This window comes from Botrytis cinerea, chromosome 8 (assembly GCF_000143535.2).
Source record: "Botrytis cinerea B05.10 chromosome 8, complete sequence".
In the NCBI taxonomy this organism is placed as follows: domain Eukaryota; kingdom Fungi; phylum Ascomycota; class Leotiomycetes; order Helotiales; family Sclerotiniaceae; genus Botrytis; species Botrytis cinerea.
Window position 1 is genome coordinate 1,584,745 of NC_037317.1, and position 27,457 is coordinate 1,612,201.

The window sequence follows — 27,457 nt, forward strand, 5'->3', positions numbered from 1 at the left end:
CTGTCGTTTAGAATGAGACACATACGCAAGAAATCAATAAAACCCCTTGATTTTTTTTTGGTGATTTCGGAAGGTCTCAAAAAAGGTGTTATTTTGAGCTCAAACAGGCATTTCATGCAAGGAACAAAATATGATATCGTAGGAATATCGAATGCTGCGAAACACCAGACTGGAATATGGGCATAGAGCCACAAACCCAGTATTGTGCACTTATTGTAATCCGCGTGACCGCGCCCTTTAGACATAGCTGTCAGGTATTCACAGTGAACTTGTCACTTTAGCCATCTGATATACCTACTATGATTTGAATATGCAAAACTCCATGGGACAATGAGAGATTTGACACTGAAGCATCTACTTTAATTGCTGAGGTAAACTTGTATTGCCCAAAATTACTTTTGGTGAGTAAAGTTGATTATGAATTTGTCTCAAGTAAGGCAGCCTCACTCCTGAGAGAAGTTGTGTGAACATAACTTTTTCCAGATTTCGATATTATTACGGGAAATTGCAACTCTAGGCTCACTGCTTCGGTCGTCGGCGGAGAGCCCCAATGTGACCTATTACATTTGATATCAAGATCGGTTATCTTTGCCACAACTTTACTTTTTCTCCCCAAGCCTCGCACAAATTCTGAACTTTCAGCTTTCCTTACCTCTCAATATTCAACCTCCTATCTTTTCAACCCCTTTCATATTGGATGAACGATAGATATGCCTCGCAACCGCAAGAGAGGTGGAATCTTTGACTCCTATGGTTTACCAAATCCTATCATTGGTGTCGTGCCGACTACTGCCAAAACGACTGCTAGCACGAGTACAAGCACCAGACATTTGATCGAATATCCGACGGCACCGAACCGGTATTCAGGACAAAATGGACATATGCTGGGACAGAGCTCGTTGATGCCAAAGCTGGCAGATGGCTTGGCATATAATCTTCCTAAGAGACCTCCATCATTGCAACAGATTTTGGCTTTGAAAAGGGCGTGCAAATTTATGGCAAAGTACTGTGAAGAGAATTCGATCACATCATTTTCCCCAGCGGGGCGTGTTAATAGTGATGAGGTATATATCGAGAGAAAAGGAGATAGAGTTGTATTCACAGAACCCATTGCAACGTACAGAAGTAATGGTACAGGTAAAACCTTTGGAATCATCCGTCTCAAAGGTGGAGAGGTAAAATTTAAAGCAACAAGTGGTTGGGGAAGGAGGGAGAATGACGATTCGTTACGGGACAACGAATTTTGTTCCGCTGTAAGTTTTCCAAGTTGTGTTAGGGCAACTGTCTGCCTTCTGGTTGTAAAGAGCCAGACCAAAGACAATGCCCTTGTTTATTCCATACAGGGTGGTGCTAATCTATCGATTTTACAGCAAGTACTGCAATTTTGCAATTATCTAGGCTTTAAACTTCGAAGGAATTGCTGGGACAAGACTGAAATCGGAAGATACGCAGCTTGTCACGTCGAGAAGAAGCTCATACTGATGCTCGTACTGGATTTAATCTACGACCCGGAGACCGGCGACATAGCGATGCATAGATTAAAAGAGCTTTGGGAATTAAGACCTCCCCTTAGAGCCCAGATTCACATCGATAAAGACCCCTGTGAGGGTTGCAGAAACTTTGCTACTGTATTGAGGGACTCGACGAGCATCGAGTTCGAAATAATTACTGCAAAAACTTCCGTGGAAGCAGAGTCGGTGAAGGTGGATGGGAGAAAGCAGCTCCGGGGGAAGCATACTGCACAAAATGGGCAACCTCAAATAACGAAATACTCAATGCCCAAGATAAATGGGTCAAGGAAGACGGTAGACTACAGCATACCTGAGGTTTCTTCATCTCGGAGAAACAAATCTGGAAGGAAGCGGAAGAGATTGGACGATGACGATGACGACGACGACGATGACGATGAATCATCCATCTTCCACTCCAATGATTTGCAACCAAAGACCAAGAAGCTATACGGTCATCCTCGAACTGTCGATCAAATCAACAAATCGAAGTCTAACTTGTCTACCATCCATTTGAGGAAGCCAAACCCAGCTCACAACGCGGAGAAAGATCTTGCTAGCAACAGGCACTTGCCTTCAGCTAAGCAACGAAGCAGAAAAGTAGATATGAAGCCCATGAAATCTAGCCTGCCTTTGAGTCCCACAAGATACGCTAAAGTGCCTCCTCCACCACGAGGTACAGCAGTGGACCACTATTCTTCGTCAGTAAAAAGTGGCAGGCTGCACGGTCATGCTGTACCTTCTGAGCGATCCCGAATGATAGCAGAGCTTCAGCAGGGAAAAGGGGGTTTCCTTTCCAAGCCTGTAGATCACAGCTTGCCAAACCGTCGCAATGTGCCATCCATATCTTCACTCGCCCGAACAGAGGTTTGCACAGCATCTGATGATTTAGATTCCGTGAGCTTGAGAAGTTCCAGAACAGCTTCACCCGAGAGATCTGCAGATGCTTTACCTACCCCAGAAATAACGCCTCTGACAAAACATGCAAGAGATTTATCCTCAAAGAGATTTAAGGCGGCGCAGCCTGTCACCCCGTCAAGAGCTACCCAGAGCTCATGTAAACAAAACCTGAGCAAAGCTGCAACTTACAGCTCATCATCAAAGCAGGTCGATTCCAGAAGAATTGACTTGACCACTCCCGAGCCATCACCATTGTTAAAGATAAGTCAATATAAATACACACCACCTTCTAAATCTAGTAAAAATCGCTCAGAGAAGAAGACCGCTCCTATTCCATTTAGGTTGTCCCATAACCTCGATTAGATGTTGTTGATTCAATCTTAATTCTTTGTCAAACATCAGGGTACTTATTGTATACTAGACTCTTCATATATGTATACATTTATACAATCCTTCTAAATGCATTAGTCTAGATGAAATACGTGGTTGTCCAAGGTACTAGATATCGCTTGTTGTAGTAGATGTCAGCGTCGATTGTCTCAGCCCGTCATCTTTCCCCTAATGCAGGAACAATGATTAAATGATAAATATTTTGCAAAATGTGAGGAATCCCATGCGCTATCCACTATTTTGCTTTGCTTGTAAACTACTGAGCCGGAAATTTGATAATTTGAGCTGATTCGTGAAGGTTGACTGGAAATCGTCGAGATGGGTAAGAAAGGACGACCTGAGACCATCCATTCTTAGTTGACCTACTTCATAGGATTTTAAATTATCGAGCTGGCTTTTTATACTCTCGGGGCGCGGCAGTTGACGCTGAGAACCAAGACCTTTCTGGCTTGCATGCATATGTAGTGGTACTCGCATACATCCTGGACTCAAGGGGAGAAGTGATGGACTGTTACTGGCAAACACCACAACCTCCTCTTGATGACGTTCATTTGGCTCGTTCCTTTGGCTCACTGCCGCGGAGGTCTTTTCGCTTCGCTCTAGGTTAAACTATTCCTAACCTTACATACACCTACTGAACGACCACGCGTATTATCGAGAGTGGAAGTTGTGATCGTCGCAATTCCAATTCAACATATTTGTAATGCAATCCGCGATGTGTACTAATACCAATACTAGCACGGAGTAGACACTCGATAGGAATGCAAATACCTAATGTGCTCATCCATAGGATTTCCCTGTATGAGACACAAATGAGATCTTTGTGTGTTGTTCGACATATTTTTCGTGCAAGCTGGAATCTGATCAGCATACTCATACTCCGCACGATGTAAGTGCTGTGCTCGTAGAGCAAGTAGCTGGAGTCCACAGCTGAAGAGATTTGGCCAATGGAGACGGAGACTTTTAACACGAGCCCAAAAAGAGAGAATTTAATGGGGAAGGACCACCAAGCTCCATATCAAAATGTCAATCATCAATCAATCCATATCCATAGTACAGGGTGAGTCACGTAACAACAATCTCTAATCGCAATCGCACAAAATAGACGCAAGTCTTGAGAAAAATGTGTACACCACCAGTACAAAGCACAAACCAAAAAAACCCTTGAAAGGAGCACTGGAAAAAATAAGCAGAACCCTCCAGAGTCAGCAACGGACTGTCAGACACCGTTTCCCGAGAAGAGCCACGTTCACGTCTGTCTCATCCATCTGCCATAATCCAAATCCCCCCTCTATTGCCCGGGAGAGGAGCATCGATCACTCATTCGAGTACAGCTGCTACAGAGCAGCGTGACAACGTTATTGGCTATGAGTACTTTGACTACAACCAGAAAGTAAACCCCGATAGGACTTTGCTTTTTTGTCTGACCCCAAAGCATATTCGGGGCTTCATACAAGAATGGCAGCTTTCTTGTTGTTGCTATCGCTATCGTTGTGTTCATTCTTTTCTCTCGTTCTTGCTTTACCAAGTAGCAGCGTTCCGCCGTTGTTGAACCCCTCTAGCAAACTAATCTTACCAATACAGGCTGTTGCAGCCAGTGCAAGCCGAGTTTACACCAATACAATACAGGGAAAGTTGAGCGCTCGGGATATGGTGCAAATTGCTCTTCTGTGTAGTGTATTTCCTGCCTTTTGGTATCTGCGAAATGGAAGGAAGAGCGAGGCCTACAATGACACGAAATCACTCAATGGGAGTGCACATGGAACCATTCCTAAACAGAGTATAGATATCAATGGTGAGCTCTGTCGCAGCGCCTACTCTTTCCGTAAAACATGAATTGCTAGGCAAGCTTACTGATTAATTGGATATGTAGATTCCGAAGTTGTCGACCCAGGACTTTTAAAGAAACATTCTGAGATAAGATCCTACACCACAAGTCGTTTCACATATCCTTCACTACGAATTTTCTTCAGCAGACATGCCCAAGCCGATAAGCTACCTACGAAGCCTGCCCCACTACCTCTACTAGTTTTCATCCATGGTTTGGGAGGTTCAGTTGCGCAATTCAATCCTCTATTAACAAGCCTTGTGAATTTGGCATCATGTCTTTCAATCGACCTACCAGGCTGTGGTCTTTCTGCATTCGACCCAAAATTACCTTGGGATGCTTATACTGTGGACGCTCTTGCAGAGCTTGTGGGGAAAGTCATTGAGGATTATAGGGAAAAAGATACGAAGCAGGGTGTAGTTTTGATAGGACATAGCTTGGGTTGCTCTATAGCCGCCTTACTTGCATCTACAACCTCGCCACAATCAATTGCGCTATCAGAGAACGTCATGGGCCTTGTTGTAAGGAATCAAATCATATGTAAGGTATATTGTTTCTTGCTAATTAGAAATTTAGGCAATATGCCCTCGGGCGGAACCCCCTAGTGAAGACGAGGTTAGTAAGTTTAAGAAGCTACTTTTGGTCCCGAATCTCATTTTTGATCTTTGGCGAAACTGGGATCGCCGAGGTGGCCCTGAGAGTGCCAGTGTGCATAGATTTGTTGGCCCTTCAGCAGATGACGAAACCAAAAGGCTTCAAGCACGATTCAACAGCCAGAGTAAAACTGCAGTATGGAGGAGAATGGCAGCCGGTACTCTGCCCGTTTATGAAAATCACATTGCAAAAGGTGGACTTGCGGGCAAAGATGTCTGGAAGGGGCTGGATATTCCTGTCTTCCTTGTTGCCGGGGCAGCTGATAACATCACAAAGCCCGGGGAGATTGAAAAGATTGCCCAATTTCTTGGAAAGTCTCACCCGGTTCAAATTGACCCCGATGACAAAAGTGAGCCTATTGTTGATGCAGCTGCGCCTGTTGATATGTCAGGGAACAACAAATCTACAAGCAATGATATCAATCCCTTGATTGAAAAGCTGCTCCTCGAAAAGAACCCTGATACCGCCGTGGAATCGCTAGAAGACCCATCAACACCGGACGATATTGAAAGAACTGAAAACATTCCTCCCCAACCTCTCAGACCGAAGAGGGTCCTAAAAACAACAATTATTCCAGCCCCCGCTTCGCATGCTTTGCTATACATGCCAACCACTGTGAGAACCCTTGCAGGTCTTATATCTGATTTTCTTTGTACCCAAGTGTCACCTCGTTTATCCTTGGGTTGGCAGCTACAATTTCTCTCTACTTCCGGCAAATGGGATGTGAAAAATTTGGCAAAGTGGCAAGCAGTGTCACCTGTATCAGAGCCTATCGCTGGCATATTCCGAGCCATGAAAACTTTGAGAGAGGTGGATGATAGCCATTGTCCAGAGGTGTTTGTGAAAGATTGGGGTGAGCAGATCAAGGATATTGTGGATATTAGCCACGAAAGTCCGGTGTACGATCCACGAGGTCTGGAAAAGGGTGGAATACGATACCATAAATTCCCGACTGTATCTAAAATCCCACCCACATCTGACGAGGTTGTCACCTTCATCAATTTGATTGATCGGCTAAGAGGCGAGCAGGCGGCAAGAAAGGAAAAGGAAGGGGCTGAAGGTGAAGGTGAGTGGTATGTGGGGGTACACTGTCACTATGGTTTCAATAGAACTGGATATTTCATTGTATGTTATCTGGTGGAAAGGTGTGGGTATGGAGTTCAAGGGGCGATTGATGAGTTCGCTAAGAGAAGACCGAAGGGCATTAAACATGCTCACTTTATGGACCAGCTGTTTGTTAGATACTGCGTGGGGTTAAAAAGAGCGCCCACACTCTAATGGTATAACGGTTAGTAAAGAGGCAGTGATTTTGGGTGCATCGAACCAGATGTTGTAAGACGGGAGGGAGTCTTGGATTGTATTGATAAGGCTGGGGGATAGGGATCGCATTTCTTGCTACTGTAAATACCTAGTACTGGTATTATTCGAGGTTTCACGCAGTCAGGTGGACGGACTTTCGTTACCCCAAAGTCATTGTATGGGAGAAGTTCCCTAATTATCAAGCAGCATACCTCTTTCTCCAATTTGCACTCAAGCAGATGGCAAAGGCGGAACGACAGGAATTTTAGATATGCAACAGAGGCACAAACTTTTGATTCCTCATATGACAAAGCCACAAGTCATACGCGTGTAGGACTATCGTTTCACGAGGATTAGGGGTCACGGACTAATCTATTGTGTGCAGTGTCATGTTACACAGCTTCTGTGGAAATAACATTACACGATTACCCCATCGTATCTCTTCAGCTGTCTGCAAGACGAGCGATATAGTGGAATGATGAGAGTGGGGGCTGAGGGCTGGACTGAGGTTACAGTTGTGTTGCGCGAGGTTGATGGGGGATTGATGTTTGATGCGGGCGACGATGCAGTTTCCGAGAGAGCCCCGTGCCAATGGTAGATGTTACTGGAGAAGTGGATGGAAGGCTAGTTCACATGTTGAAAAGACGCTTAGCAGGCAACGTCAAATATGTGGAATGGGATATTATCTTAAGAGCTGAGGGGAATTAAAGCTGATAAAGAGGAAATATTTTTAGGTCGGTAGGAAGAGACATGTTTAGCAAGTACCTAGTACCTTTGAGAATACAATGTGCGTTTGAATTATGGATTTCGAGGAAGCACATTATTTATCAAGAGTATCCCGCCGATCCTGATCTGACTGATATCTGAGCAAAAACTGCAGCGTTATCTCAAGTCCAAATGAGGATATAAAGAATTCCACTGCATAGGTCAAAACATAGGAGCTGTTCTTGGCAAATGAATATGTGGATCCCAGATGAAAACTAATATGAAAACCAATATGTAGATTCTTCTTTTGAACTAGGGAGACGACTATATCAAACGTGTTCGTGAAGGTGCATGAATTTGACTGGCGTACAAGAGAAATTATAGACCGAACACAATAGTTCGTGGGTTGGGAGTCTTCCCCGTCTAGATCGTCGGAGAAGACTTCAATTTCCATCCTTTGAGCGGTAAGCTGCAATGAGCTCGAGGTTATCGATGAAGTTTGCAAAATCGACTGCTCTTGCAGCTCTTCCCCGTAAAGAACATATATTAGCTCGGAAGATCTACTGGCGATCCATAGATTTAGAGGATCCTCATTAATGGGAGCCAGCCGGCTGAGTTAACGGAGACCGACTATTGTCCATCTCGTCCATCTCACCTAGAAGTATTCTCCATGTGATTTTAAACCACGGACGTCGGGTGAAGTTGACAATGCATAACTTTGCACAATTCACACAAATTGTCCCATGGTAGTGCCAGCCTAAGGCTCCGACCGACGTCATCTTATTTGATTGGTCAATCATGCACTCATTCCGTTCTTTTACCATTAATCCCCTACATAATTTCGTTCATCGCATGTTGTAGATACCCGTGCTTCCAAGAACGCCTAAGCAGGAAGTTTAATATTCCATTTTCCTCTCTCTTGCAATTTTCAGTTGCTGTCGAGATCAAGCTAAGATATTCTCAAGTTCCCTCTTCATTTTCCTTAATTGATGCCAACAATGTGCATGTGAATACGAGCACACAATAAATTGACGTGTTGCGGGGAATCTGAACCTCAACCCGGTTGATAAGATGGCCACTGAGAATGTTTCTGTGAATGGCGAGTCGCCCGCGGAGAAAAGAGATGAAGCATCCCCTGACCGCGCAACTGAGAGAGGTGAAGATGATGCGGGACCAATCTCAGATGGAGTCTCGAAAAGAGGTACCGCGCAGACTGAAGTCAAGGGCAAGGAGAAGAAGCCGTCCAAGTTGAAGGGAATATGGGGGAAACTGGGACTCGATGCACCGACATTGATGATGATGTTCAAGTATGATTTGGATCCATTCTCAACCGAACAGATGCTGATGTACCATCTAGGGGATCTTTAGCTCCTACAATCGCTATTGGCAAGTCAATTGAAGCCCACACTACGTTCCTAACCCTAACTTCTATATAGCATTCTACGAATCCAATTCCGTTGCTCAAACGTACACAACTTTGGGGTATCTGGTGGCCATTATTTGCGTCATTAGTCTGCCTATCATGCCAAGGGCCAAATTCTTTCAAACGATGATACTCAACCTGATTGCCGTCTGCATCGGGGCTTCAATCGGAATGTTGGGACTATGGAGCAGCATTAAAGCACGAGAACATACTTCCACGCCGGGAGTGCCACAAGCTTATAATTCCTCGCAGGCAGCTGTGTGCGCCATCTGGTTGTTTGCTAACATATGGTTTGCGAATTTGTTACGCGCCAAAAGTCCAGCCTTGAACGTTCCGGTCATTATGTATAGCATATTTTCAAACATTGCTTTCACTTATGGTCCACTTTTCTCTACTGTGGCGTCGGCCGAATCTCTCATCAAGCAGATGATAAAGTCGTTTTTGACTGCCTTTGCTATAAGCACGGCGGTTAATGTGTTTGTTATACCTGTCTCGTGTCGTTTGGTTGTTTTTAAAGGCCAAGCGGGATACATTCAATTGCTCAGGGGCGTTCTCAAGGCTCAGACAACATATTTGCAAAGCTTGGAGGAAAGTGACATGTTCGCTGATTCAGGTGCTGAGAATGGTGATAACCCTGGTGATCCATCTGACGGATCTAACAAAAGCAGTGCAGGATCCTCCCATCCAGCACTGTCTCCGGAGGCTAAGGCCTTGAAGGGAGCAATCGATGCTTTGCGCGGGCTGCATGGAAAACTTTACGGAGATATGCCATTTGGAAAGCGGGAGGTCGCCTGGGGTAAATTGGGTGCTAAGGATATCGACAAGATATTCAACTTGTTCCGGAATATAATGATTCCACTATTGGGAATGAGTACTATCACAGACATTTTCGTACGAATCGGCGAAAGGCGTGGATGGGTCAAGTCCACGGGCTCAAAAGATCGTTCTGAGCAATGGGAACACATGCCCTTTCAAAGTAAGACGGAAGAGAAGAGGTTATGGAATGAAGTGATGAAGACTCTCCACGAACCGTTTGCTATCGTGACTGCAGTTATGGATCAAGGATTAGAACATGCAGCACTTACTTTGGAGCTTGTTCCTCGACCGAAGAAGAAAGCCGCTGGTGATGTTGAGACTGCTGATGCACAATCAAAGCCTGGCGATGCTGGATTTCTCGCCTATATGGAACAGGCTTTGAATGATTTTTATAAGAAGCGCGGAGCAACTTTGAAGAAGTGGGCACATGAAAAAGGTCTGTCTGCAGAACAATTCGATGCAAGTAGACCAATTCCTCCTACAGGTGCCCCTGTCAGTGGAGACGAAGCCGCGCATAGAAGAGACCAGCAGCAATTATATCTTATTCTATTCATGGAAAATCTTGTGCGTTGTACCAACTCTGCTTCTATAATAATGCTAATCAATCTAGCTTTACACGGCCGGTCTCGCAGTAATTGATTTAGTTCGATTTGCAGATGGAAAAGTGGAAGATGGAACTATGAAGAAGAATCGTCTGATTCTACCAGGTCAACGGCGAGTAAAGAAATGGATCCTTGGCCTTGCAAATGCAGATACGAACGCGGATAGTAACACACCGGACAACCAAGAGGCAGGTGTAAACAATATCTACTTGGGCTCAGGATTCAATCCTCGGAAAGACCCTGAACATTTACCACCAAAGACTGCTTGGCAACGTTTTGGCAATGGGCTTAGAACTATCCCGAGGTTTTTAGGAAGCTCGGAATCAGCATTCGGCTTCAGAGTGGCCTGCGCAACCTTGACTTTGGGTGTTGTTGCATTCCTCAAAGACACTCATGTCTTCTTTCAGCAACAAAGATTAGTCTGGGCTTTGATCATCATTGCAATTGGTATGTCGATAGCCCGGTCTTGAGCCCGCAGAGAAGCTAATTGAAATAGGTATGACGATGACTTCAGGCCAATCGATATTTGGATTTCTGGCTCGTGTTGGGGGAACTGCACTAGCAATGGTCACCTCAATTGTCATCTGGTATATTGTTGATCAAAAGACTCCAGGAGTTGTCGTGATGCTTTGGTTTTTTATATTCTTGGAGATGTATCTTTTCTTGAAATTTCCTCGCCTGATACCAGCTTGGCTCGTGTTCATAGTCACTCAAGTATTGATTGTTGGATATGAACTTCAGGTCAGGAAGATTGGAATTGTGGCATCAACTAGTAATGGGCAACCTTATTATCCGTTAGTTATTTACTCCGCTTGAATCGAGACTTTCTAACGCGAGGATAGGATTTATGAGCTTGCTCCATACAGACTTGCATGCGTTGCAGGAGGTTCTTTTGTGGCATTCATCTGGACTTTCTTTCCTTACCCGCTCACCGATCGTAGCTGGTTAAGAAAAGATTTGGGAGCAACCCTCTACCTCTTGGCGAACTACTACTCAACAGTTCATTCGACTATTCATACTCGAATGCACGGAAGAGAAGGCGATATGACAATGAAGACTAGTCCTGGTCGCCGCCTTGAAAAGGCTAGACATAGGATGTTTGGCAAGCTTCTCCTGCTTCTACCTTCTTTGCAGCAACACGCTGCTTGGCAGAAATTTGAGCCTACAATTGGAGGAAAGTTTCCTCGTGAAACTTATGGAAATATCATACAAAGATGCTCAAAGTAAGTGGCACTGTATTCTGGAGGTGCACATATGCTAATCACTGATTTTCAGTATCATGGGCTACCTCGCATTGATGTCGTATACAACAAAGGCCTGGTCCAAAGATAATGACACAAATACCGATACTCGTGGCAAATGGCTTCGTGACCTCGCTACTGTCATGGATGAGGTTGAACCTACCAGCCATCAAATAACCTCAACCCTTGCGCTCCTGTCCGCTGCGATCAGTGCAGGCGTAGCCCTTCCCCCTTTCATCCAACTTCCTCAACTTTACAGCCTCAATCGCCGACTTGAAGCTCTTGATAGCGGTATACTAGATTCGAGACATATCCAGGAGCCGGGATATAGCGCTTATGCTGTTATGCAAGTGGCGAGTTCGTTGGTGACGGATGATTTGGCTAGGCTAGTGGATTGTGTCAAGGAGTTAGTGGGGGAGACTGATTTCTCTTTTACAGTCGGGATTAGTGAGGATAATTTGACTGGGTCCGAGGGAGATGGAAGAAAGGGCAAGAATGACTAGGAATTGTATTTATAGAGGAGATTAGGCAAATACAGTGCTAATCTTGCGCATCGTGGTAAAAATTAGCGTGGTTTACAACATAGACGGATAGAAAGGTTTCAGTCACCAGGAATTGGAGATCGGGTATTCTATCACTTATAATAGATAATATAATGAAAGTGCTTTTATACATAGAAGAAATCTAATAGTATCAGTGAAAATTTTAATTTTTTATTTCCCCTTAGAGTGTAATTCCGGGAGTGAAAGTAGGGATGTGGGTTGATGAGGGAGGAAGCATTAATAAACCCCTTTCCAAACCGATCCAGAAAGCTGGGAGTATTTGATTCTCGCCCGACTCTACTCGTGTCTTTCTAGTAAACATGTATATACATTTAATTTCTATCGTTGCCTTCACTATAGATAATCTGAAATGCTCACCAAGATAACCAGTCCAGTTCACGTGGCACGAACTAGAAAGGGTAGCGAAAAAAGTACGTATTGGTAAGTAATGAACGGGCGGAGAAAAACTAGTAAACGAACCGCTGATCGACCCCGTGGAGCTTTGTGATAGACGTGATAAAGTACACGCGTGTCAACAAAAAGTATAATGGTAAGCGATTCTTATCCATAAATTTGAATCCGAGAGACCATGATTCATGAAAATATGATGGATGACATGACTGTGGATATGAAAGCGAGATATGTATGTATGTATGTATGTATGTATGTATGTATGTATGTATGTATGTATGTATGTATGTATGGTCAAGTCTGAACTCATTTGAAGATCTCTGTACTCACGTAAGTGGCAAATATAGTGATTGGAATGATCGGAACCCAAAGCGTTGCTTCGTTGTGAATGTGAGGTTGGAGGCTGGAAACTATCATGTGGCTTAGACACACTGCGATTTTATGTCGAGCTAGAGAATTGAGGAATATCTTCTGACCTATGTAGCAAAATAGAGCAAGAATGATGACATGCAAACTGATAGTAAGTAAAATAGAGAAATAAATATATACGATGGATCATAAGAATAGTAGAGCAATAGAGGCAGGTTAAATCTTGCCTGCCACTTGGTTTAACTCCGAATGCAAGGAAAAATACCAACAGATACGAAGTCACATTAAGAAGACGCATCCGATAGCAATAAGTATAAACGTCAGATTTGTAGTTAAAAGTATAAAGCCCAAGTAAATTTCCCTACGCCTGCGCTCAAATCCCACGCCATGTGTCCTGCTCTCCAAATCCCTATGTATAGTATATATGCAAAGTTACGCCTCCTGAATTTCCAAACGCAATCTTATAATACACAAATTCTGAAACTCCCGATCAAACTGATGTACAATGCCGACTCTTCCTCATAATTTAGATCTAACAGCTTCCAGCCTGTACTTTACATCTTGTAAAACTTTAGTAGTGGGTTTCCAATCATCGAATTGCTTCAGCAGTTCTACTGCTTCGTTGTGCAGTTCTGTTTTCACAAATTCTTCTTCGAGAACACCACGCATGATCCAGGGTAAAACGTAGGGATTTGCGTTTGTAGGCGGAGCATACTGGGACATGTGCAAAGGCACGTCGGGAACTGAAGTGGTGGTAAGGGCATGATCCATTGCCATGCTGAGAATATATGTTAATAAAGTAGGGAAAGATTTATTCGAAAGAAGGGAAGACTTACTCATATATTTTGTCGTCGTCATAGAGACGGGAGTGACCACCACCAGTATACAGACTTCCAGCTAGAGGTGCCGATAGTTCACGAATAAGCCCGTGATCTGACACACCAAGATTGCGTAATTTCAACGCGAAGCCGACTAAGTGGGCAATAAAGTCCGGAGCATGTATACGTCCATCCACAAATACAGCCCGATAAATATAGGGATGTTCTGCTGGTGAGAAAATGGCGGACTAGGATTCTGTTAGTAATGACATCGATAAAATCGGAAAACGTTTTGACATGCCTCAATAGATACGAGTTGGTCGTCAATGCTCGCACAAAAAGTTACCCTTACTCCATACTTTAAGACCCGTCGAAGGGCCTTTTCATAATGCTTTGCCACCTCACTTTCGTAATTTGCAAACTCAAAGAGTTCTGTGATCATCTCGTTGAATAATGCTGCTTGATATCCAGTTTGGTGACTTGCAAAAGGGCCTAATGACACACCAGCTAATGACTTGTTAGAGATATTTGTATACCAGGATGATTTCTCGCAACTTACCCATTGCACATACGCCGATTCTTGCTGACGATACTATGCCCTCTTCTATCAGTTTTGCTACAAGCATCAAAGCGACTGGGACGCCCTGTGAATGAGCAGCCACCATGATAAAATCTGCTTTCCTCAATCGATCGGTCCAATTACTGAGCAGTTTCCAAAGTTTATCCACCCTCTCAAATATTTTACCCTCACCATCAAGTGCCACTTTCTCTATTTCACAATCAGGAGAGCCATGTGCATCTGCCCACCGCTTAATAGCAGCCGCTGCATGGTTAGCGAATCTTATCGAAGTTCCACTAGGCTGTCCGATGAGTTTGCGCAAAAGAGGTGCAGGGAACAGACCATGCACACCTATTGCGACTGCATTCTTGATTGTTGGTACTTCCTTCGCCAAAGATACATGCTTCATGGGTTTCTGTCGGCCACGTACAATCAATCGTGTCAATTGTCGTAAGAATGATGGATTTCCCATCAAATGATAAGTACTTTGTACGGACGGTAACAATAGATTGGGCGGCGAGGGGATGTGAGAGGGGGAGGTGACTTTTTTCGATGCATCATCTAGTTGTGCACTTGCAGTTTTTTGAGAGATTTCCTCGATATCTACAGACTTCGGTCGACTTTTCTTGCCGGCCGCTTTTGGCTTTTTGTCCCCATTTAACGACTTAGTATCGACGGCTGGAATGGCTTGAACTGGAAGCGGAAGACTTTGAGATTGTTCATCCGAGACTGCTAACTCGCCAGTTTCCCCCTTATTATTGTCCTCCAGAGGCTCGGTACCCTTTTTGGTATTGTCGGAGTACCAAAACGCCGATGCCCAACTAGACCCACCAGGTTGCGTTGTAGATCTACTCGGTGTAGATTGTGGAGATTTAGGTGCATCTTTCGATGCATCTTTGATGATTTTGATGGGATTGCTCTCCAAGACTTGGGTTAAAACTGGCTCTCTTGGGCCTTCTGCAGGAATTGGAGGTTCAGAGGCTGACCATAAATTGAACCATGACCTCGATGCTGATAATGTTTGTTTCGGAGCTTCCATCGCTTCTTCTGCCATTGCCTGCTCTGGTATAATTGTCTCATTCGATGGGATTTCTTGAGTATCTTGTTTGTGAGGCTCCTCCACCACAGGAATAGATTCTATTGACTCCTTTAATGTTTGCGATGGCATGCCTAACCAGCCTAACCAGCCTTGAGATGTGACCGGCTGCTTTGCAATCTCAGCAATCGGCGAGCTTTTCGAGTTTGTTTCTTTGGGTGTATCTGACTCCTCCAACAATCGGGTCCTTGGAGGTGTTTCTGGATTGTCAACGTCGCGGGCTACATTCTCATCTTTCTTGCTACTTGTCTTATTGTTCGAGGTTTCCCGCGGTGGAACGCTCAGTGTTATTTCCGATGCTGGCTTGCTTTTCCCTGGGTACATTGACAGAGGTCTGGATGTGATTGATGGTTTTCGTTGACCGTGATGGCTCAATTCCGTCGCCATGTTCCCGTTCGATGTTTTATCAGCTAAGATTGTCTCTTTCACAACCTGTGTAGAAACAGTAGATTTTCGCGGCCAAGTTCCATACCAACTCGCCCTCGATCCGAGCTTTATATTACCTCGTTAGCTTCACTACACCGACACACACTCGTTTCAACAGCAACGGAACTTGGGCATCTTACTTTTTTGTTAGAAGCTGCACCATGCTGACCGTTGTGGGTAGTAGTATGTCCCGGCTCTGCGGTATCTTTTGAGGAAGACGTTGACTGCTCCTTGGAAGGATTTAGTTTTGATCGTTTGCGTGAGGGTAGCATTCCAAGATCGATTACTCCTGACTATTCGGACGACCGGTTTTTAAACTCCTCCAAGGGGCGCGGCTACTTAATGAAATGATTCAAAGCCTCATATCACTGAATAACATATATTACTGCCCCGCGAGTAGAAAGGGTGTTTGCCCCGTGCAAGGGTGTTTGGGTTGGTCGTTCTAATAATACTCTGTACGCAGCGGTATCAAAAGGAAAATGTGTAACGACCTTACTGGCGATAGATAAAGTCGAGGATGGAAAACAAAAGGAATTCAATGCCAGGGACCAGTGAAAGCGCGGATGGAGATTAAGTACGTCGGATCGTGAGTGTTCAAACTTAGTTTGAGGAGTTGTACTGTGCGTCGGCATGTATCTATGGATTGTGATATCGTGTGTATGTACCTAGCAGTTCTAAATTACCATGTGACTTCATCATTTTGGAGCCAAAGAGCCAAAAAGCAACAACAAGTGCAGTAGCAGAAAAGCTAGAAACAAGAACCTTGGATTCTCTATCAAACATCACGATCAAGAGCTTACTTGGATAGATACTAAGGCATGATGAACATGTATGATATGTATGAACATGTATGATCTGAACCATTCCTATTTATATTGCGATTTTCGTGGATGCAACTTACTACATTTAGTTACCCGTCTCCCCGTACAGACAGAGTACAGACAGATAGAGTACAGATTAGATGGTAGATAACCCCGGGGCTGCGTGTTTAATGTCTGAGCTGCGTGTCTGTCATTCTCCCGAGGTCAGCCCACCAAGCATAGATGGATGCAGCCTTGCGTCAGCCTTGCGTCAGCCTTATCGGGGTACCAGGCGATGCGGAATGTCGGACATTCGCTGATCCCTGCAATTTTTTTGATTCTTGATAGGAAAGAAGAAAAAAAAGTTGTGAAGCTCGAAAGTCGTCGTTCGTTTCCCGTGCGACTTCAATATCTCTTTTCTTAATATTCACGAGCCATTCCTTTCAATTAATAACAATGGCGCCACTTGATAAGAAGAGAAAGACCGGCCCCACCAATGATTCATTTATGCGATCAAAGAAAACTTCAGAGTCTGATGATCGACCTTCGAAACGACCCAGGGCAGAAGAGAAGGAGGGGAAAAGCACATCTACCACCAAAGTACCACCAGCGACTAAAATTTCAAGAGTCAGGGAGGAGGAAGTGGCATTTCCAAGAGGTGGCGCAAGTGTATTGACTCCATTGGAACATAAACAAATCCAGATTGATGCTACCAGAGATGTTCTATTTGAACAATATGGTGCCAAATCTTCCAAACCTGACGGGGAAGATCAAGAGGGAGCAGATGCTACAAAAGTAAAGAAGAAGAGCAAGGGGAAAGGCAAGAGCAAAAAGGCCGCTCATGATAGCGAAGTTGAAGAAGAGACTGTCAAGATTGAAGGATTGAGTTATAAGGTATGTGTTACAAACCGCTTAATACTGTAGTTGACTGCGGCTTACAATTCGCAGAGACTAGTTTCGGGCTCTTTAGTTCTTGGCCAGGTGTCCCAGATCAATGCTACAGACATTGCTCTATCACTTCCTAATAACCTGACGGGCTATGTACCCATTACTGCGATCTCGGACAAAGTTACAGAACGGGTTGAGGCGATTGCGGCCGCTGAGGAAGATGATGCAGATGATGAAGTCGAGGTGGAGGATATTGACTTGAAGAAAATGTTTTCTCTGGGGCAATACCTAAGGGCATATGTTGTTTCTACCAGCGATGATACAAATACAGCCACACTAGGAAAAGGAAAACGAAGAATCGAACTATCCCTTCGGCCACAACATGCCAATAATGGCGTCACTCCACAAAATCTCATCAACAACACCACTTTGATGGCATCTGTCACAAGTGTCGAAGATCATGGTTTAATTATGAACATTGGACTTGAAGATACTGGCATTCGTGGTTTCATGGGCGCAAAAGACATTGGCTACGAAGTAGTATTGGCTGATGTGCAAGAAGGCGCAGTGTTCTTGTGCATGGTCACTGGTCTGAGTTCTAACGGGAAGACAGTCAAGTTATGCGCAGACACTCAGAAGATTGGCAATGTGAAGAAATCGAACTATCTCACAGATGCTCCAACGGTTGACGCCTTTCTTCCAGGAACTGCGGTTGAAACCTTGATCGTTGATGTCAGCTCCAGAGGCCTTACTGGAAAGGTCATGGGTATGGTTGATGTTACTGCAGATTTGATGCATTCTGGAACTAGTGTCATGAACCAGGAGCTAGAAAAGAAATTCAAGATTGGTGCTAAGGTCAGAGGTAGAGTTATCTGCACCTTTCCAAATTCGGATCCTCAAAAACTTGGTATCTCTCTTCTTGACCATGTTACGTCCTTGACACAACAGCAAGCGGGAAAGCCCGGAAACAAAGTAAATCCACTTGACACCCTACCTTTGTCTACCATCGTCGAAGAAGTCACGATCAAGAAAGTCGAATCTGGAGTCGGTCTTTTTGTGGATGTCGGAATCAAAGGGATTCCTGGGTTCGTTCACATCTCTAGAGTTAAGGACGGCAAGATAGAGACATTGGAAGAAACAACGGGGCCATATAAGGTAGGCTCGGTCCACCGTGGTCGTGTCCTTGGTTACAATTCTCTTGATGGTGTATATCTCATTTCTTTGGAGAAAAGTGTTCTGGAACAGCCATACTTGCGAATCGAAGATTTGAAGATTGGAGAGGTTGTAAAAGGAAAGGTCGAAAAGCTCATTGTTAATGACAAAGGTGTCGGCGGACTACTGGTTAATTTGGCCGAAAACATCTCTGGACTTGTTCCGGAAACTCACCTGGCAGATATACAATTGCTTCACCCCGAAAAGAAATTTAAGGAAGGAATGGCCGTTACGGCACGTGTTCTATCTACAGATCCTGGAAAACGACAAATTCGATTAACGCTCAAGAAAACTCTCGTCAATTCCGAGTCACCTGCTTTAGTCTCGTATGATGACATAACTGTCGGGATGCAAAGTCCTGGTACTATTGTGAACATCTTGAATACTGGTGCGGTAGTTCAGTTTTATGGCAATGTTCGAGGGTTTTTGCCCGTCTCGGAAATGAGTGAGGCCTACATACAGGACCCTAACCAACATTTCAAAATTGGACAAGTCGTCAACGTTCATGTTTTGAAGGTCGACCCCGAGGCCAAGAAGTTAACTGTTTCTTGCAAAGATCCTTCCGTCTTTGGGCTAGCACAGCAGAATGCGTTGAAGAACCTCAAAATTGGCGAGATTGTGTCCGCTCTCGTCATAGAAAAGTCGAACGACGACATTTCTGTCGAGATCCAAGGACTTGGGTTGAAAGCGATACTACCTGTCGGTCATCTTACTGATGGATCTGAGAACAAAAGCCGTTCTTCGTTCAAGAACATTCGTGTTGGTCAAGTATTGTCAGATCTTGCTGTACTAGATAAGCTGGAGCCAAAACGTTTGATCGTCTTGACGAATAAGCCTGCACTTGTTAAGGCCGCGCAGAATAAGACTTTGCTGAGAATGTTCGACGACGTCAAGGAGAAGAAGACAGTACATGGATTCGTTAAAAACATAACATTAACAGCAGTTTTTGTGCAATTTGGAGGCGGTCTTACAGGGCTTTTGCCCAAAAATAAGATACCCGAGAAAAACCTTCGTTTACCAGACTTTGGATTTAAAAAATACCAAACAATAGAGGTTAAGGTTCTCACTATCGACCATGGACAACGAAGATTTCTTCTATCTATGGCTGATGCTACTTCCGACAAAAAGTCGAATGAGCCTTTAGCCCCTGGTGCCAATCAGGAAGCTGTGAATCCTATCGATGAAACTATCAAGAGTATTGAAGACATTACACTTGGCCGCCTTACGAAGGCAAGGGTTTCTTCTGTTAAGGATACCCAAGTAAATGTGCAACTTGCCGATAACATCCAAGGTCGAATTGATGTGTCACAAGCTTTTGACTCTTGGTCGGACATTAAATCCAAAAAGCAGCCTCTCAAGACATTCTCGCCGAAGCAAATTGTCGATGTTCGTGTTTTAGGAATACACGATGCGCGTAACCATCGTTTCTTACCTATCAGTCACAGATCTGGCAAGACCTTAGTCTTTGAACTATCTGCTAAGCCCAGCGATCAAACTGAGTCTGCACAAGATCCTGTGTCTTTGGACAAAATTAAAGTTGGCTCTTCTTGGTTAGCATTTGTTAATAATGTTGGAGTCGATTGCCTTTGGGTAAACATATCTCCCAACGTGCGTGGCCGTATCAGCGCTCTGGATGTATCAGATGATGTATCATTACTCAAGGACCTAGCAGCAAACTTTCCCATTGGATCTGCCATTCGGGTTCACGTCAAGGGCGTGGATGTTGAAACAAACCGTCTGGATTTGTCTGCCCGCTCTAGTCAAGATTCCGAAGCCCTTACTTTTGACAAGCTAAGCCAAGGCATGATCGTACCAGGAAAAGTGACCAGAGTCAATGAAAGACAGGTCATGGTACAGCTTACTGATAGCATCTCTGCACCAATAAACCTTACAGACCTCTGCGACGACTATTCAGAAGCTGATCCTTCCAAATACTCTAAGAATGACATCGTTCGTGTTTGCGTTACTGACATCGATGTTCCAAACAAACGCGTTCGATTATCGACTAGAGCCTCAAGAGTGATGAATTCGTCAGCGGCAGTTCAAGATCCAGAAATCTCATCCATTTCACAACTGAAAGTAAATGACATTGTGCGCGGGTTCGTCAAACACGTTGCTGACAAGGGACTGTTTGTCAACTTGGGGGGTAATGTGACAGCGTACGTTCGAATTTCAGACCTTTCGGACTCTTATATCAAAGACTGGAAATCCGAATTCCAGGTTGACCAATTGGTTAAAGGCAAAGTCACAGTTGTCGACGAAGTTTTGAACCATGTTCAATTGAGTCTTAAGCCTTCTGTTATCGACAAAGATTACGTTGCGCCTTTAACCTTCAACGATATCCAAGTGAACCAAGTGGTTACCGGAAAAATTCGTAAAGTCGAGGATTTTGGTGTCTTTATTGTTGTCGATGGCTCTGCAAACGTGAGCGGCCTTTGCCACCAAAGTGAAATGGCCGAAAAGCGTGTCCACGACGTCAAAAAACTGTACTCTGAAGGTGATGCGGTCAAAGCTATCGTATTGAAGATGGACACCGAGAAGAAACGCATCAGTTTCTCTATGAAGGCTTCACACTTTGAGGACGGAAACGAGTCTGACGATGAGAGTGATGATGACGGTGTGGATGGCGTCAAGCTTGACAGCATGGACATCGATGATGATGACGACGATGACGATGACAGTGAAGGCGGTATTGACCTTGATGATGTGCAAGACCTTGAAAGTGCCGCAGAAGACGGAGATGAAGCCTCGGACTCTGACGAAGAAATGCCTGATGCTGAAGGCGACGTCCCCGCTCTTAGCGCCGGCGGATTTGATTGGTCTGCTGATCTCCTGGACCAGGCTGATGGCCAATCCAATGTAGATTCCGATGACGAAGGCACCGAAGAGAAGCCCAAAAAGAAGAAGAGAAAGGCTGAGATCAAGGTCGATAGAACAGGTGACCTTGATGCCAATGGACCGCAATCTATCAGTGACTTCGAGCGCCTGCTTTTGGGTCAGCCAGACTCTTCCAGTCTCTGGACCCAGTACATGGCTTTCCAGATGCAACTCAGCGAGCTCGGCAAGGCCAGAGAGATTGCTGAGCGTGCCATCAAAACTATCAACATGCGCGAGGAGACTGAGAAGCTCAATATCTGGCTCGCTCTTCTCAATCTGGAGATTGCATACGGAAGTGATGAAACTGTCGAAGCTGTGTTTAAGCGAGCTTGCCAGTACAACGATGCCCAAGAGGTTCACGAGAGATTGGCTAGTATCTATATTCAATCCGGCAAAAACAAGGTAAGGAATAATTCCGTACAATCTCAAACATATAAGCTAACAGCCATACAGAAAGCCGACGAACTCTTCCAAGCTCTCACTAAGAAATTTTCACAATCTCCCACCGTATGGGTCAATTATGCACACTTCCTTTTCAATACTCTCGGAGCCCCTGATCGTGGTCGTGCTCTTCTTCCACGTGCAACTCAGTCTCTTCCTCCACACACTCATCTTCCCTTGACACTCAAATTTGCAGCTCTAGAGTTCCGTTCTGAACACGGCTCTCCGGAACGTGGACGCACAATTTTCGAGGGTGTTTTGGCAAAGTGGAGTAAACGATTGGATATCTGGGGTCAGCTTTTGGATCTGGAAATAAAGGCAGGGGATAAGAGCATTGTTAGGGGTGTGTTTGAACGGGTAGCTCGAATCAAGGGATTAAAACCCAAGGGTGCGATGGGGTGGTTCAAAAGATGGACCGAGTGGGAGGAGGCTAATGGTGACAAAAAGTCACAAGAGAAAGTAAGAGCGATCGCTGAGGAGTGGGTGAGAAATAGGTCTGGGAAGAAGGATGATGAGGAGTGATAGTCATCATGATGAACCAGAAGATACCAAAAAAGCTTTGTACGGGCAATAAATTTCGATTGGGAAGGAAATGAACGGCGTAATGTAAATGTAGCACTAAATCAATTAAGTTTCGTATGTTAAAATAGATCATATGCTTCATTCGATGAATTTCGCAAAGAGACAATGCAGGCTACAAATAAATACATGCTAAAACTTTATATAGCCGAAAACTCTTTTTCGATGGTGTATAGAAGCTGGACAGAAAGCTAATGATTATTTTCATCTGTTCCCTGAAGCTTTCCTGCCTCATTGTTCTGCTGTTCTCGTAAAGCTTGCAGACTTTCGTCCAGAATTGCAATCTCCGCATCAACCTTCAACAGCCTTTCCCCCAACATACCTTCATACTCGTCATCAGATAATTTCTTCCAGGGCACCCATTTCGAATTCATCCAATCATCCCCACTCTTTTTCTTTCCACCTTCTTCCAACATCAACTCCTCCATCTTTCTCTCGTCCACAGCATCATAGATCTTCTGTCCGACATATCCAGCAGCTCCAAAAACGACAAATCCAGGCAGAATATTCTTTGGGCCACGCAGTATACCTCCAGTAGCACCAGCAAGAGAAGCAGCAAGGGAAGTGGAGAGCGCTTTCTCTTGCGGTGTCGGGTATATAGACGCGGTCTTGTAACGGGAAAGAAGGGCAGTACGGGTTCCCCAGAAGGTGGTACCAAGAATGCCCCATTGAATAGAGCTGGCGACGGCGAAGAGAACTGGAGTTCGAGAGACGAGGATACCAGAAAATCCACCAATTATAGTGCCAGAAAGTGCTGAGGGTGCTTGTTAGCTTTGAGAGTATCATGAGATTGGGAAGGTGACATGATTGATGTGTATAATGTGCGAAGATTTACACGTGACAACGAGTCGAAAGTGTTGCTGGGGCGTACAAATGTTTCTGTTTCTACAAACAGGAGATAGAGATGGAACGAGACTATGACATACCAGAAAGGCCACCAAATTGTAGAGCAGGTTTTATAATATCCATCAACTCAGGAGGCAAATCACCCGATTTGGGGCCTTGAGATTGATTGGTGGGAGCCATCGAGAGAGAAGAGTCTTCCTTTACTCTAGGAGTAGTCATATCGTCTCTTATTTTCCGAAGGGAACAAGAGTTTGGCTGCATGATACTGGTATGTGAGCTTCTGAGGTTTTTATCATGATACTATTGCAATTCTGATGCTCAACTTGTCAATCAGCCAACCAATGCTTGGTATGGATAGCCTCTAGTCTTGATTGAAGGGCTGAAAAGAAGAGGATGAACACAAATTTCACCTACGTATTCTGCTTTGCAATGCTGTGTATGTATCTGACCGAGATATCGATATCAACACGGCGTACCTACTAGTAGTGCCTGCCTATGTATGTACGGGACGGGATTTATATCTAGCAGGTACTTGACTATTTTGTCCTATCAAATGGGAAATAATTTCCTCTTTAGTAGACTAAATATTCCAGAATATGGTTTAACTCTTAAATGTGCATATAAATGTAATCGTTTATACGATTTCGATAAAAAAATTCCATATAATTGAACAAACGCAAATTCATTAACACAACACTAAGGAAAGAATTTGCCCCACTAGTTTCGCACAACCCTTGTCAAACTTCGCACTTTTAATAATTCTTCCATTTTGGAATCTAAACCCACCACGAAGAACCTCGACCTCTTCCTACCGATACACAAAAAGATATTCGACGAGCCTCGAATATCCCAAGGACTACCTAAAACCCAAGTACATACGATCGATTGAAGGGACTTCGTAGTACCTTCAATACTCTGTCTCGGACAACGCGCAAACACTTTTGCGCAGCGTCCTAAGAAAAAAAACCGCAATCATGGGTAAGCGCTCCCCCTCACTAACCTTTCATCGACTATCGCGACTATGACACTGTCGGTGTGGGTCTTTAAACTATCCAGTATATGGTAGCTAATTGTAGTTGTACCTTAGCTCCTAAGAAGAAGGAACAGCAGAAGATGTCCCTCGGGACCTTCTTGGCTGACGAGAGTATGAAAACACCTACCGTCCTCGCGCTCTTTTTCATACTAACATCGATGTAGAGTTGGGATCATGGGCCGATGAGATGGAGGATATGCCAGTTTGTAAGTTGATCTATTTCTATATTGATATGAAGCCTTGCTAATTTCTATCTATCACAGCCGGTATGTGAATACGCACACACACATTGATCGTGGCCAATTTCGCAAAAATATGAATACTGATTCTTACAGACTCACGCCCTTCTGGATATGGTGGAAGTAGCAACGAGAGACGTACCTATAGCTCTACTACTGGTACTTATGGCAACAATGCTGGAGGTAAATCTCCCATCACTTTCCTTCCAAACCCCATTTTCAATCAATTTACAAGTCTAATTCTCAACAGGTTATTCCGTTCGCGAGGAACTCCCTCTTCCAGATAAGCCACCCTACACTGTTCATCTTGGAAACCTTTCATTCGATGCCACTGTCGGCGATGTTAACGAATTTTTCGTCGGCTGCGAATGTATCAACGTTCGCATCATTGAGGACAAGATGGAGATGAAGCCCAAGGGATTCGGATATGCAGAATTTGGCTCTTTGGAAGGTCTCAAGTCCGCCTTGACTTTGAACCAAACCCAGTTCCAAGGACGTAACATTAGAATCAGTGTTGCTGATCCTCGTAAGTTTGATACTCTTCATGCTTGCGATATCCACTAAAATATGCTACAGCGAAGGATCGTGGTGACCGTCCAGATGTACGAGAGCTCGGAGACTGGAGTAGAAAGGGGCCCCTACCTGATTTACCGGGCCGTGGAGGAGAACGTCGTCCTTCGGACCGAGGATACCAATCTAGCCGTTTTGGCGAGGAAGGTGGCGAGCGTAGAGCCCCCCGTGAGCCCGAAAGCGATGGCAAGGTTCGAGACTTTGGAAACTGGGAACGAAAGGGTCCACTCTCACCCCTCGCCCAACAAGAGCGGGCCCCAAGAGAAGGTGGCCGACCACGAACAAACGATGGACCAAGAGCCGAAGGTTTCAGAGACCGCAAAGCTTCACCAGCTGCTTGGGGTGAAGGTAGATCTCAAGGTCAAGGCTCTGGCTCGCAAGAAGGATCGAGACCACCCAGACGTGAGTTTCAAGAGCGACCTGTCGCCGAGCGCGCGCCCACCGCCGCCGATCAAGACAACCAATGGCGTAGCAAAATGCGACCTGACCCACCAGCTGCACCAGCTGCAAAGTCACCTGTTCTATCTCGTGAAGGGAGCGAGGCCCCAGCTTCTCCAGCCCTCCCATCTGCCCCAGCTGGTGGTAGACCAAGATTGAACCTTGCAAAGCGCACCGTTTCCGAGGCCCCTGCTGACTCGTCCTCGTCATCTGCCGCAGGTGATGCGAAGGCAAGTCCATTTGGAGCAGCTCGTCCAATCGATACTGCCGCCAAGGAGAAGGAAATTGAGGAAAAGCGACAACAAGCCATCAGAGAGAAGAAGGATGCTGATGAAAAGGCCAAGCAGGAGAGAGAGGCTGCAAAGGCTAAGGAGACTGAGGATAACGAGAAGAAAGTTGAGACCCTACAACATGAAGGCGAGGAAGCAACAAAGGAAGGAGAGACAATTGAAACCGAGAATGCAAACGGCGAGATTGTTGACGATAAAGCAGTCAAACCAAAAGAGATTGTTAGGGATGCCAAACCAAAACCATCTGACACTGGAGCCTGGAGACGCCCATCTGGACCTAAACCACCCAGGGATGACATCCCAAGAGGACCCAAGGGTAGAGGTGATTATGCACCAAGAGGCCCAAGACACAATGATGGAGGAAGGAACCAAAGACAAAATCAAAATGGTGGTGGACAAAATGCGAATGCACCAACCCAAAACCCTGCTGCTACAACCGAAACTGCAGTCATGGAAGAGGATGGCTGGAGCACAGTATCTAAACCCAAGAAAAATAACCGTGGTGGTAACGCAGGCCAACGTGCTATTGCTTCTTAGATAACAGATTTTGAGAGGCGTCATGTTTTCAAAACATTGACAAACCGGGCGAGCATTCTCATTCTCGGTGCACCGAGCATAGTTTCATGACTTCACTGCTCCTACATGGCAAAAAGATTAATTTTCTGATGTTCAATTCTCAAAACGATTTCCTTCGGCGTTGGATTCACATAAATCTTTGTGCCTAGATTTTCATTATGCCCATGTTTAGCCTCACTGGCCCAGAACAACATCACAGACCTACAACACACACAAAGCTTTTCTGGAATTTACTCTACTTTGCTATACTAGTAAAATCTAGATTGAATATGGGCGGTCTCTACACCAATGTTATCTACCTCTTTGGGCGCATGGTGTTATTGACTGACATGTTAGACTATCTGTCATACCATACACTTGGGTCTGTTTGGGTCTGTTGTGTGTTATTTCACTGGCCTGCTCTCCTGTTTTCCAAAAAGTAAGCTTGGGCATACAAAAGTTATCTATCTTTGAGGAATAATGAATGATCCTCACTCTCACAGTCTCCACGTTTGTTTATACAGCCAATTACATGCTACCATCCTATTATATGTTGACTGCGATTATGGATCCATATCTCTCCAGAGCCCCATCAGTAAAAAGAAGAACTTGAATGATAACGTGATATGAAATGGGCATGATTCCAAAACGATAGAGGTTTTCCTTTGTGTTTTTTCGTTCATGGTTGTATCTGTGTTTGCACCTTTGAGATTATTTTTGTACATTACTAGGGAACGAAATGAGAAAAGATGTTTACCAAAGTCACTGCCAGACGTTCGATGCGAAGAACTAACAGAATCTCACCAAAATCTAGCAAGTGATATATCTTCTAAATGCCGAAGCATGTGTGGATATCACCAAAGTAAATAACGAGTGAAGGCGGTACATATTCAGTTGGTGGCACTAGCATCTTTGTGCTACTATTGTACATTCGAATCAGACAGCCTGGTTGGCAGACAACTTGCTGAAACAACATGTACATTTCCTTTCCTATCATCTAGATATGAAGCTGTGCTCTCTCGGAAGCTTTTCCCCTGATGTTTGTTTTCCTCGCCTTGATAACTTGGGGGACTGTACATGTGTACTATGTACCTTTTCGTCA

At 44.7% G+C, this 27,457-nt stretch overlaps 7 protein-coding genes across 11 annotated transcripts; 5 read left to right on the forward strand and 2 right to left on the reverse strand.

Annotated features, from left to right (window-relative positions):
- Nucleotides 1-368: 368 nt before the first annotated feature.
- On the forward strand, nt 369-3,217 carry BCIN_08g04110 (hypothetical protein). 2 transcript variants are annotated; one of them, XM_024694627.1, is made up of 2 exons: nt 369-1,253; nt 1,371-3,217. In XM_024694627.1, exons 1-2 carry the CDS (start codon nt 711-713, stop codon nt 2,769-2,771), a joined length of 1,944 nt encoding a protein of 647 aa, XP_024550417.1. In that variant the 5' UTR covers nt 369-710; the 3' UTR covers nt 2,772-3,217. The 2 variants fall into 2 exon arrangements, with proteins under 2 accessions (XP_024550417.1, XP_024550416.1); XM_024694626.1 differs by having other exon boundaries at nt 369-3,217.
- Nucleotides 3,218-3,792: 575 nt separating this feature from the next.
- Nucleotides 3,793-7,574, forward strand: BCIN_08g04120 (hypothetical protein). The gene is made up of 3 exons (XM_024694628.1): nt 3,793-4,593; nt 4,672-5,147; nt 5,203-7,574. The coding sequence occupies exons 1-3, from the start codon at nt 4,257-4,259 to the stop codon at nt 6,556-6,558; spliced, it is 2,169 nt and encodes a 722-aa protein (XP_024550418.1). The 5' UTR covers nt 3,793-4,256; the 3' UTR covers nt 6,559-7,574.
- Nucleotides 7,575-7,942: 368 nt separating this feature from the next.
- On the forward strand, nt 7,943-12,040 carry BCIN_08g04130 (hypothetical protein). The gene is made up of 7 exons (XM_024694629.1): nt 7,943-8,591; nt 8,642-8,670; nt 8,721-10,087; nt 10,134-10,572; nt 10,622-10,919; nt 10,968-11,348; nt 11,401-12,040. Exons 1-7 carry the CDS (start codon nt 8,356-8,358, stop codon nt 11,867-11,869), a joined length of 3,219 nt encoding a protein of 1,072 aa, XP_024550419.1. The 5' UTR covers nt 7,943-8,355; the 3' UTR covers nt 11,870-12,040.
- A 950-nt stretch (nt 12,041-12,990) lies between these two features.
- Nucleotides 12,991-16,563, reverse strand: BCIN_08g04140 (hypothetical protein). 3 transcript variants are annotated; one of them, XM_024694632.1, is made up of 6 exons: nt 16,489-16,563; nt 15,728-16,252; nt 14,066-15,653; nt 13,808-14,013; nt 13,525-13,754; nt 12,991-13,466 (listed from the first exon to the last, which is right to left on the reverse strand). In XM_024694632.1, exons 2-6 carry the CDS (start codon nt 15,857-15,859, stop codon nt 13,208-13,210), a joined length of 2,415 nt encoding a protein of 804 aa, XP_024550421.1. In that variant the 5' UTR covers nt 15,860-16,252; nt 16,489-16,563; the 3' UTR covers nt 12,991-13,207. The 3 variants fall into 3 exon arrangements, with proteins under 3 accessions (XP_024550421.1, XP_024550422.1, XP_024550420.1); XM_024694631.1 differs by having other exon boundaries at nt 16,388-16,563; XM_024694630.1 differs by having other exon boundaries at nt 15,728-16,563.
- A 160-nt stretch (nt 16,564-16,723) lies between these two features.
- Bcrrp5 lies at nt 16,724-22,459 on the forward strand. The gene is made up of 3 exons (XM_001553976.2): nt 16,724-17,281; nt 17,336-21,766; nt 21,818-22,459. The coding sequence occupies exons 1-3, from the start codon at nt 16,844-16,846 to the stop codon at nt 22,325-22,327; spliced, it is 5,379 nt and encodes a 1,792-aa protein (XP_001554026.2). The 5' UTR covers nt 16,724-16,843; the 3' UTR covers nt 22,328-22,459.
- A 2-nt stretch (nt 22,460-22,461) lies between these two features.
- BCIN_08g04160 (hypothetical protein) lies at nt 22,462-23,876 on the reverse strand. 2 transcript variants are annotated; one of them, XM_024694634.1, is made up of 3 exons: nt 23,645-23,876; nt 23,311-23,485; nt 22,462-23,138 (listed from the first exon to the last, which is right to left on the reverse strand). In XM_024694634.1, the coding sequence occupies exons 2-3, from the start codon at nt 23,447-23,449 to the stop codon at nt 22,576-22,578; spliced, it is 702 nt and encodes a 233-aa protein (XP_024550423.1). In that variant the 5' UTR covers nt 23,450-23,485; nt 23,645-23,876; the 3' UTR covers nt 22,462-22,575. The 2 variants fall into 2 exon arrangements, with proteins under 2 accessions (XP_024550423.1, XP_024550424.1); XM_024694633.1 differs by having other exon boundaries at nt 23,311-23,541.
- A 143-nt stretch (nt 23,877-24,019) lies between these two features.
- Bctif3 lies at nt 24,020-27,120 on the forward strand. The gene is made up of 7 exons (XM_024694635.1): nt 24,020-24,208; nt 24,318-24,374; nt 24,428-24,469; nt 24,527-24,529; nt 24,599-24,685; nt 24,753-25,028; nt 25,079-27,120. Exons 1-7 carry the CDS (start codon nt 24,205-24,207, stop codon nt 26,335-26,337), a joined length of 1,728 nt encoding a protein of 575 aa, XP_024550425.1. The 5' UTR covers nt 24,020-24,204; the 3' UTR covers nt 26,338-27,120.
- Nucleotides 27,121-27,457: the final 337 nt, after the last annotated feature.

What these genes read in the sequence shown, in the direction of transcription:
- BCIN_08g04110 (XM_024694626.1), top strand. Translation starts at nt 711, where the DNA reads ATGCCTCGCAACCGCAAGAGAGGTGGAATCTTTGACTCCTATGGTTTA.
- BCIN_08g04120 (XM_024694628.1), top strand. Translation starts at nt 4,257, where the DNA reads ATGGCAGCTTTCTTGTTGTTGCTATCGCTATCGTTGTGTTCATTCTTT. An exon ending in ACAGAGTATAGATATCAATG is followed by an intron (nt 4,594 to 4,671) that starts GTGAGCTCTGTC and finishes TTGGATATGTAG; the next exon opens with ATTCCGAAGTTGTCGACCCA. An exon ending in AGAACGTCATGGGCCTTGTT is followed by an intron (nt 5,148 to 5,202) that starts GTAAGGAATCAA and finishes TTAGAAATTTAG; the next exon opens with GCAATATGCCCTCGGGCGGA.
- BCIN_08g04130 (XM_024694629.1), top strand. Translation starts at nt 8,356, where the DNA reads ATGGCCACTGAGAATGTTTCTGTGAATGGCGAGTCGCCCGCGGAGAAA. An exon ending in TTTGATCATCATTGCAATTG is followed by an intron (nt 10,573 to 10,621) that starts GTATGTCGATAG and finishes TAATTGAAATAG; the next exon opens with GTATGACGATGACTTCAGGC. An exon ending in AATGGGCAACCTTATTATCC is followed by an intron (nt 10,920 to 10,967) that starts GTTAGTTATTTA and finishes ACGCGAGGATAG; the next exon opens with GATTTATGAGCTTGCTCCAT.
- BCIN_08g04140 (XM_024694632.1), bottom strand. Translation starts at nt 15,859, where the DNA reads ATGCTACCCTCACGCAAACGATCAAAACTAAATCCTTCCAAGGAGCAG. An exon ending in GTGCAGCTTCTAACAAAAAA is followed by an intron (nt 15,654 to 15,727) that starts GTAAGATGCCCA and finishes GGTAATATAAAG; the next exon opens with CTCGGATCGAGGGCGAGTTG. An exon ending in GACGACGACAAAATATATGA is followed by an intron (nt 13,467 to 13,524) that starts GTAAGTCTTCCC and finishes ATATATTCTCAG; the next exon opens with CATGGCAATGGATCATGCCC.
- Bcrrp5 (XM_001553976.2), top strand. Translation starts at nt 16,844, where the DNA reads ATGGCGCCACTTGATAAGAAGAGAAAGACCGGCCCCACCAATGATTCA. An exon ending in TTGAAGGATTGAGTTATAAG is followed by an intron (nt 17,282 to 17,335) that starts GTATGTGTTACA and finishes TACAATTCGCAG; the next exon opens with AGACTAGTTTCGGGCTCTTT. An exon ending in TTCAATCCGGCAAAAACAAG is followed by an intron (nt 21,767 to 21,817) that starts GTAAGGAATAAT and finishes ACAGCCATACAG; the next exon opens with AAAGCCGACGAACTCTTCCA.
- BCIN_08g04160 (XM_024694633.1), bottom strand. Translation starts at nt 23,491, where the DNA reads ATGCAGCCAAACTCTTGTTCCCTTCGGAAAATAAGAGACGATATGACT. An exon ending in ACAATTTGGTGGCCTTTCTG is followed by an intron (nt 23,139 to 23,310) that starts GTATGTCATAGT and finishes AAGCACCCTCAG; the next exon opens with CACTTTCTGGCACTATAATT.
- Bctif3 (XM_024694635.1), top strand. An exon ending in TTATGGCAACAATGCTGGAG is followed by an intron (nt 24,686 to 24,752) that starts GTAAATCTCCCA and finishes AATTCTCAACAG; the next exon opens with GTTATTCCGTTCGCGAGGAA. An exon ending in AATCAGTGTTGCTGATCCTC is followed by an intron (nt 25,029 to 25,078) that starts GTAAGTTTGATA and finishes AATATGCTACAG; the next exon opens with CGAAGGATCGTGGTGACCGT.